The sequence below is a fragment of the Eurypyga helias genome, unplaced genomic scaffold, assembly GCF_000690775.1.
Source record: "Eurypyga helias isolate BGI_N326 unplaced genomic scaffold, ASM69077v1 scaffold49838, whole genome shotgun sequence".
Lineage (NCBI taxonomy): Eukaryota > Metazoa > Chordata > Aves > Eurypygiformes > Eurypygidae > Eurypyga > Eurypyga helias.
Window position 1 is genome coordinate 2,427 of NW_010267237.1, and position 9,929 is coordinate 12,355.

The 9,929-nt window shown below is 42.5% G+C and overlaps 1 protein-coding gene across 1 annotated transcript; it reads left to right on the plus strand.

Moving 5' to 3' along the window:
* Window positions 1–214: 214 nt before the first annotated feature.
* On the plus strand, window positions 215–4,533 carry SPATA2 (spermatogenesis associated 2). Its single transcript, XM_010157338.1, has 2 exons — window positions 215–636; window positions 2,398–4,533. The coding sequence occupies exons 1-2, from the start codon at window positions 319–321 to the stop codon at window positions 3,649–3,651; spliced, it is 1,572 nt and encodes a 523-aa protein (XP_010155640.1). The 5' UTR covers window positions 215–318; the 3' UTR covers window positions 3,652–4,533.
* The last annotated feature ends 5,396 nt before the right edge of the window (window positions 4,534–9,929 follow it).

Consider the following 9,929-nt stretch of genomic DNA (forward strand, 5'->3'; position numbering starts at 1 on the left):
TGCTTTAGCGGGTAACTGTAAGAGGAGTGGAGAATGACAGTGAAAAGCAGGACACGAGCATTTCTGTAGACTTGTGCTTTTTCAGAGGCTGTTGTAGGAGCTGCTGCTCTGTGAAACATTTTACAGACTCTTGTGAGGCAGGCAGATGCTGTGGACATCTGGGATTTATGCAACTGTGATGATTTGTCTTTGTTTTCAATTTTTATTCCAGAAGAGTTGCCATTACTGAAGATTCTTAATGCCAGATAATCAACCTACTGCCGAATAACCATGAAAGAGACGAGGTAGCTGCCCAAGTGTGAGATAAAACTGATTTCAATGGATACAAAATACAAAGACGATTTATTTAGGAAGTATGTACAGTTCCATGAATGCAAACTGAATGCCTCTGACAACAAGCAGCGTCCTATTAATGATGAGTACTTACGAGTGGCAGCGGCAGCCTTACTTTGCCTTCCCAAAATTGATCCCTTTTATAGATTCCGGTTGATAAAATTTTACGAGATGGCTGAAAACTCACTGAGATCTGTGAAATCCTCAAGTTTACATTTTCTCCATAATGCATTCAGCATGCTCGAGACAGTTGGAATTAATCTCTTTCTTTACCCCTGGAAAAAGGAGTTCAAAAATATTAAGGTAAGACTTTTAATTTGTGACCACAGTGAGAGTGTGGTTGGTTTTTCTTTCTTTCAGTACATTTCGTGCATTTCCTTTAAAGATGACTTTTTTTTTCCCCCCCCATTTATCAGCATGATGTATAAGTTTGTCTATATATAGTTGGTAAACAAAGCCATAGGAAAGCTTCTATGTAAAATAAGTGAAGTTTGTGCTGGTGAGAGTATCCCGAGAGCAGCAATACAAGTATTATCTGCATTTAAAATGTAACCATGAAATGGAGCTTATTTAAGGCTTTTGTTCAGCCTACACTGCTGCAGTGTCTGAATTTCTACGTGGAGATGCTTTCACTAGGGTGAGCCGTCAAGTTGTGTTTAAGCTCACTCGAAGTTTGATTTTTGTCATGCCACAACTGTTAATTGAGCGCAACTACTAACAACCAATGCATGCTTTCAACTGAATGCTTTGTTGAGGTTTCCACAAGTTAAAATGGTAAAGGAACTCCTCTGAAATAATTGCTTCCAGATATCTTTTATTTACTTGTCGGTTCTCAATTCATGAAGTTCTGATTTTAATGTACTCTCAAATTATTTACCTATGCCAGGATCTCAGAGGGAAAAGTAGGAACTTGGCTGGGGTGCTGGAAGTCTGATAGTCAGTTCTCTGCTGTTGGTTTTTCTATTTTCTCTTGGCTTAATATGTTTGTTCAAAACTGCTGCAGCCTATCAGTAATGAGTGCTGCAGGTGACTTAGAAGAATGGTTTTGAGACTTGAGAGCTGGATAAAAACACTGCTGGCACAGGTGCCTAAAGTGATTTGGAGGTTGTGTGCACTAGTGATGGGTATTTTTGTTTGTCTTTTCTTAAGAAGCCACTCTTTCACTATTTAGCAGAGAATTTGAACATTATGAGAATATTTGAGAGTTCTCTGTTTCCCCAAGGGGAAATTCCCCTTCTTCAAGATCTCTCCATAAATCCCTCATCATTATGCTTAAGTTCTGGCCTTTGAAATGTTGGCTGATCCATCGAGGATCCCTCTTGAGGCACTGCCAATTCTGGCTTTGGCTGTGTGCTGTGGATCCAGTACCTGTTCTATACAAAGACATGATGGGCAGGCTGCTCTTGACTGCAATCCAAACCAGCTTGAACTGGGTGAAGAACATACCTCAGGTATGCCAGGTGCTGAGCATATTTCAGCCTGCACAAACTCATACCTTTGGTTTTGGGGGCTTTTTTTAGTCAGAGTTCTTGACCTAATATAAAAGTAAATGAACAAGACATCTGATATTGCATAGTAATTGTACACAAAAAAAGGCTTACCTCAAATACATTTAAAGCTGAATTGAAGACGACTGTGGTACTCCTGTAGGCGTCCTGAGTTCTGTTCTCTATAGCTATCCCCGGTCCAGGGGCAATACATGAAATCTCTGCCTTTTAGCTTTCTGGTAGACTTGCTTGTAAATGCAAACGTGCCTGATGTGCATAAAAGTTAATGTCAGTGTATAGCATAGTGATTTAAATCAACAGGGAGGGCATTATGCTAATCAGGATTTCAATTTGAATGAAAACTCTCCTACTTTGAATTTGCCTCATGCAGATTTTCCATCTGCTGAACAGGAGGGATGCAGAAATGGAGTTCATCTTGCCATGGGAATTGCGTGTGTTCACTGTCACTATTATTCTGTTTAATTATATAGTATCTGTCACTGAATTATCTGAACATCTAGTCCACCACTGAATTTGTAACCTAGTTTTCCTTTTATTTTCCCCCCACCCCCCTTAGACCTACACTGGACCCTTTGTTTATTATGTAAAGTCTGCTCTAACTGAAGATGATGTCAGGCAGATTTTGAACTACATGGGCTATGTCCAAGAACTGGGAACAATGTATAAGCTCAAAGAGCAGGTTGATGCCATTCAAGTGAAAATGATTTCGTTTGAACTCTTTCTGGCCAAAGTGGAATGTGAGCAGCTTCTTGAAATTCACTTGCAAGTGAAGGAAAAAGGTTATTCAGAGATTGATGTCATAAATGAACGGAAAAATAGCAATGAAGACGTTAGAGGCTGCTCAGAAGCCATGAAACGGCGTGCAGAGTGCAAAGAGAACTTAAACACTTCCATGGCGCGGATGGTACTGCAGAAATCGGCGAGCGAACGGGCCTCTAAAGATTATTTCAAGCCAAAGGTGAGCAAGCCTTCTAAATCAGTGGACACCTACGATAATTATTGGGAGAGTAAGAAGCCACCTTTGATGAGCTCACTGAGTCTCAGGAAAGAACCAATTTTAGTTGATGCAGATGATGACATTAAAGATGAAATTATCCGTCCATCGCCCTCTCTTCTGACAATGTCAAGCTCCCCACACGGGTGTTCAGATGAATTCTTGCCAACTTCATCTCATCACAATGGCATGCTAAGAACAAATGTCCCTTACAGCTCCTATTTTTCTGCTCAAGAGGACTTAGATTTATATACTGATCCCGATTCTAGAAGTATGTTAAATTTTAAAAGACAAGAAGCTATTAAGCCTGATGTATGGGTGTTAAAAAGTGATGCCAACCCTGTTTACCACAAACGCACCCACCTAGCCAAAGAGACAGCTTCCCTCAAGTGCCAAAACTGTGGCGTACCTTGTGGCACTTCGGTTTGCCAAAAGTGTGACAATCTGTTCAACTCCAGGCAGGAATACCCAGCAGTGAAACAGAGCACCTATTCAATCAAACCACTTCCAAATGACGGCTTGTCTCCTGCGTCTGCTTTAAGGGAGAAATCTCAGTACACGTCACAGACTCAGAGTCAAGAGAGAGCTGCTCCGTTCGGTTCAAAATCCAAACCTTCAGGCACCTCGCGCTGCGGCTTTTGCAACCGGTCTGGAGCGGCAAACACTTGCACGTTTTGCTCAAAAGTCTCCTGTGACACTTGCCTCAATGCTTACTATTACGATCCCTGCTGTAGAAAAAGCGAGCTTCACAGATTCATGCCTAACAATCAGCTAAATTATAAATCGTCCCAGCTGTCCCATGTAGTTTATAGATAGACTCGATTAGTCCGTTTTGGAGGGGAAGGAAAGAGGGAGGGGAAAGGGCTATTCTAACTAATGTACTGACTTCACTGATAAGAAAATACACTGACCTCTTACAAAAAATGACATGTCCAAATATTTGGAACCATGGTTCAGTGATCAGGTGCCAGTTCTTGATTTTTGTGGCTTCACAGATGCTGCAGATACATTAGATTTCATGCTGCTATAATTTAGGTAACTCCTAAATGATCATTATTTTTCAATTTAAATGGGGGAGAAGAGCACCTTTTTCATTAAAACTTGGCAGCTGTTGCATTTTAGAAAAGCGACATCGCACGTTTCTATTACATTGCAGTCATCTCCTTGCCCGAACAAAACCATGCAGGGCTTGAAAATAAAACCTGAGAATTAAGAGTCTCATTTTCTATGAGTAAGGAAGCTACTGCTGTTTTTTGATAAATTATGACTTTGAAATGTGCAAGAAATACGCGAGTGGCTTGTTTTGCCAACAAGGACTATTTTTTTTTTTTTTTGAAGCGTGTCTGCATTTCTTGATCTCCAAAATGCGAACACCACAGCGTCTCTTCCTTTTGTCTTTATGTTTCTTCCTTCTCCCCTTATCTCCTGGTTGTTTATCTCAAGCTTATATCGTCTCAATCTGGACAGTATGTGCTTTATTTTCTGGTGTTGCCAATGTCATCCTACTGGTTTTTACTGTGTGGTATTTTAAAAGGTGAACCTGCATTCATGTCGCTGAAATTACACCTCGAGTGTTGTCCTTCCAGATGAGTACTAATTTTCTTTACTTTCTGTTGCACATGTATTAAGTACTGTTCTTTGTACTGTAAATAGGTAATCTGGAAACAGTTTATTTTTAATAAATATTTAATATGTTGAGTTCTTAAAAGTGGTAAAATCATTATAACTATGAAGTCTCTCTGGGTTATTTGTTCAGGTGAATTTTTGTTGTTCCTTGTACTGTATTTCATAGCTTATTATAGTCACTGTGGCAGACTGATGTTCTTGGCTCTGATCATTTTTTGTTTGTAATCTGACTTTCCCCCACCCCCTCTGATAAGGCTACCACTAGGCTGAGTGGAGTCTTGTCCAAGAATTGCAGGGTTATTGCAGGGTTTTGGTTCTCAGTGCACGCTTTTCCTTTGTGGCTATGGAAATTGTAAGTATAAATGTTACGCTTGCTTCCAAATTCACTGTGAAGTCCGTAGTGTAGTCCAGCAAGTGAAGCACTGGCCTGGTTGAAAATCAGAGCTCATTTGTGACTCCTGTTAAAGTAAACCCATCAGTTATGGATGTGAATGGGATAATAATGTTTATCTGTATTACTGTAGCACCTAGGAACCCTAGCTGAGAACCAGGGCTCTGTTGTGCTAGGCTCTGTACAGTTTGACCCCCAAACAACACCTGATTTTGAATAGGCTTTAGTTTTGGAGTAAAAGGACACCCATAAGAATCCTTCTAACTTCCTTATTCCAACTAGCTAGTTAGAACAAAGTTATCAGGCAACCTAATCTGATGTGCAAAATTAAATGTGTTTACACTATCTGTAAAGAACTCTAGCTGAGATGTAAACTATGTAGTCCACCTTGCACTAAAATGATCCACTTAGGGTTTTTTTAAGCACTGTTAGAGTCTAGGCTTCTGAACTTAAATGTCCATTGATCCCTGTGTGACAGAAACATGCATGAATGATTGTTTGTCTTACACTTCGTGGGTGGGGGGAGGGCTTGAGGTAGGTAGAGGGGGAAACTCTATAGGCTAACATTGTAAAATAGCTAAAATAATTTTAGCCATAAATGGGTGTCGGAAGTATTATGGAAATAAGATGAAACCAGAGTCTTACAGAGGGCTGAGAACAGTAAGTTACTGTACAGTTTGCACTAAGAAACAAAGTGAACGGTGTGTGTTTAGCCGTCAGGGAGACTTCGGAATCGAGGGGCTGCTCCTGAACATAGCGTCATGGGCAAGTATTGCCTTGCTGACCCTGAAGGCTGGGGTGAATACTGCTTAGGTGAACGATTTTAAGGTTTTCAAACTCTTGTACGTTTTTTTTATAAATATATATATATATATAAATAAGACACAAATGTAGATACGTTATGTATATAGTGAAGAATTTAAAAGCAATTTTACTATTAAAATCCAGTCCAAGGGTGGTTTTCATTTTGGTGGTTATTTTGTTTTTGTTCACCTTCTGAAGTGTCACGCCTGTTTGGCTGCTATACAGTGTTATCTTCTGGTTCACGAGTTCAATTTCCACATGGCTACTCACACTACAGTGAATAACTACAACTGTGATGCCACGTAATTTTTACGGTGAACATAGCAGGGACTACAATTGCTTTGAAAAAGAAAAGTCCTGTGTATTTATGTCATGGATACTGTAGTACAAAACTGTGTTGAATTGAAGTGATACCATGCTCTATTTTTGTGTATCTTACTGTATGAGGTTGCTGTGATTGATACAGTAAAATATATGCTAATTTAAAATGCAGGTGTTTTGCATCTGATTTGTTTAAATTAATTTATGTTTGGAAGGAGTTGAAAAATAAAGAGGCCTTTAAGAAAAGGCTTAACTCTTTTCTTAAAGTTGAGTGCATGTAGCTCTCTGTTCCACAGCTGCGTTTTGCATGCAGGAAGGTGTCGGTGCGCTGCGGTAATCTTGGGGGCAAAATGGGCAAGCGGGTACGTATCGTCAGCCTCGGCTTTGCGAGACTGGATGTACTGCCTGCGGAATGCAGGGCTTTTTTAAACAACCCGTTTATTTTCAAGTCTTAGCAGCATGACTCAGTTTGTTCCCTAAGAGCATGTAAGCCAATATGTCAGCAGCCTGCGGCATACAGGCTGACGCGGGGCAGGGAGCGGGTTTCGTGTGCGGTGGGGAGCTATCCCGCGTCGGTTGCCAGCCTTGACTCTGGATGTCGTACGCCCTTTTTCTGACTAGCTTCCTGATGTGCGCTGCACCTCGCAGATGATGTGTGATACTACCCATGGACTTTTGGCACTTGAGTGAGGCCTGCTGGCTCCTCCTTTCATCCTGCTAGCTCTGCAGCAGGATAATTTCTCAAGTGCCAAACTAGATTACTTTTTCATTTATTCTCTGTGTCAAAGCATGCCAGGTAAATGCTTAAGTGCATTGCTGCAGGCCCTCTAATCTCGTGATCTCTTTAGGTTACTGGAAGTATGTGGGATGACTATAAAAATCAGGCTCAGAGTAACAAATACTCTTGCAGGAAATCTTACCTTACACCTCTGTGCTGCTTTGCTGATGCATTTCTGGTGCATGTGAAACCACACTCTGTGCTGTCCTACTGTCTCACATTTCTGATGACAGACCTATGTGAGTGTCTGTGTCTTTTGCTCTCAACTTAAAGGTTCAATATGCTGTCAGGTAGTTTAGATTTGACAGTTTGAACCGACAGCTCCTTAGCTTTATTTCTTTTCTGGAAGATGTCTCCGGATTATGAGCATTTAGTACAGGTTGCCAATTATACTGCAGAATGTTTTAGGGGAAAAGATTCACCTTCCCAGTATTTGTTTAGAAACAGGAGCTAATCTGAGTATTGTGATAATTGATATGTTGCCAGAGTGACTGAGAAAAGCAGGAGGTGACTGCAAGTTAAGATAACATGTTGATGTACCTGTTTTGGCTCTTACTTAGTGACTTCTCTGAAATCAGTGGGAGTTAATTAGGTCTTTTAGCACGACCATTACTGTGGTATCTAAGCAGCAGTTGAGTTGGGCTACAAATGTTCCTGACTCTTATTTTGGGAAGGATGTTCCATGCTTCCTTCTGAAAATCATGGGACATGGTCATGGTAGTCTAAAGATTTTAAGTATGTAAATACCTTAGAGCTCTTGTGTGAAATTAAGTCAAATTGGACATCGCAGTTACTCTTAATTACTTTTTTTTTCTATAGTTGATTATATTCCCCTAGAAAATATTTTCTGTAACTTGTCAGTCTGAAAATGTAGGGGGAGGGAGGGAGTAAATAACTTTGTGGTTTTGTACTCCTACACCCCTGCTGCGAGGAGCAAACTCCGAGGGCAACCCTTTGCATTGAGCCACCGCGTGAAAACCAACAGGCTGGTACATCAGATCTCCTTACACAGTGCCTAGAGGAAGGCACAGCGTTCAAGTACGCGGTACGGCAGCAGCTCTTGGAACTCTTGGATCCTGCAGGCACGCCACATAATTGAAGCTCTTCCATCTGAGGAGAGGTGTAGGAGAGCCAGAGAGCAGCTGCTTTGTTTGACAGGCTTGCTGTACAGATTTCAATGTGCTAATGTGTGGAAAGAAAGGCTGTTCCTTACAGCACTGAAAGCTCTCTCCGTTGAAAATATCTTGGCATATTCCATACCGTGTGCTGGGCCCTCGGCTCAGACCCGAGAGCTCTGCGACACAGTAACCCCCGCAGCAGCAGAGGCGGATGGTGGGCTGATGGGCACCTGCCTGCAGCCAGACTGTGCCAAAGTCGGGAAAGGCAACGGTAATGCCAGGCTGTCCGTGGGGATAATTGAATTTTAACCAGGAATTTTGCGCACACAGCAGTACCCAAATTGGAACAATCATTACGACCCCTTATTTTTCCTCCCCCCGATCTGCTTTTGCTGTTTACACAGCGTGAGGCAGGCTATGGGGGCTCTGGCATTGCTATGGGTTGGTTTTTTGGGAACAGCTGCTTTGACCTCTGTAAAAGACAGGATCTCTTCTCCTCAGGAGTCCCTGCAAGCAAGGGAGATGCTGCCGTGCTCAGGGACCATGGGATGCTGCCAGTTGTTTTTTGCCATTTTGTAAGGCAGAGTTACTTGCTCCAAGCTTTTTCAACTTCTCATTTTTCAAATGCAGGCAGAACGCTTCCCCATCTGGGCCATGCTGCCACAGATGCCTTCCCGGAGAGCTGCCTTTGGTGCTTGCTCACCCTGAGGAACAGCAGGGTCGGAGGCTGTGATTGCTGCTGGTTCACCACTACAGTCAGCTGCCCTTGCTCCCAATCCTTTCCCAGCTAGCAGCAGTGGGTCTGGCTTTCCACTACAGTAGCCGAGGCAAAGGGGCTATGGAAATCTTTCTGACACCCAGCAGCTTCCTATGTTGCCTGTGCTTAAAGCCAGCCACGGACTTCCACTGAACTTGGAGAGGCTTTGTGCAGAAAAGAGGTGGGCAGGTGGAAATGTTCCAGATAAAATTGAAACAACCTGCTCTGATTTTTTTTTTTTTTTCTCCCCTTAGCATCAAGAAGAAATTTCTCTTGCAGCATGTAGAATCTGGGAGGCACTGAAGTCATGTTGTGGGGAACTTCAGATGAGGTTAGAGGTTGTTTTAATTACTGTTATTTCTCGGTGGTAGGATCCTTTCTTAATGCTGCGGATCCTGGTGGTAAGTGGTGGTGGTCCTGGTACTTCTGCTCAGGCTGGGCTTCCTGCTTTGACATGGGGCTGTGAAATACCTTCTGACTTGGGTAATACTGCACACTTGTTTTTTCCTCTCTTACACTCGGCTTTTAGCTCATTCTGCGTTGTGCAGTTCACTGCATTGAAGACAATGTCAGAACTCCAAGTAGTGTTAAGTAATGCAGGATCCGACCTGCAGTGTGTGGCTGACAACTTGCATGTGGCAGCTGCTTCTGCTGTTGTGGGTGTGGGGCTGTCATGCTTCCTGCTTTAGAAATTATTCTCATGATAGTCATACTGTTCTGAGATTTTTCATCATCAACCTGCTTTAAAAAAAGAAAAAGAAAATTCAACCCACAACTGCTCATCAAGTCCTTAGTGAAAAATGTTGCTTTCCCCCAGAGTAAGTAAAATCTGTTTTGTAGCTTTGTGTGCAGCTTGGTCTAATTTTAACTCTCTTACCTGAATTTTTCCCAGACCAGCTCTCTAAAGCATGACCAGTACTGGTGAACTGTCTTCACTTCAGCAGCGATTTCTGCACATCTCTCCATCACTGCTCACGTGTAAACTCTGCTCTGTGCTCTACCTACCAGTTAGGCAAGACTGAGCTTCTGTGGTGACCTAGTTGTGGATCCTTGCCAGTGGCATGTGTAAACCCCAAACCTTAATAAATGAACTGCCAATCCACAAGATGCTACCAACCAGCAAGTCTAAAAAGGAGCAGCCTGTTTACTTGTGCACTTACACTGACTAGTGTATTCATGGTGAACCTTCCCACAAGGCAGCTCTGTGATGAAGAGGAGCGGCCTCTTCCTCTCGTGTGTGGTCTGCCAGGCATGGTGGGTGCACGTGTGGTCCCGCAGCAGGGCCACAGGAGCTGGTAG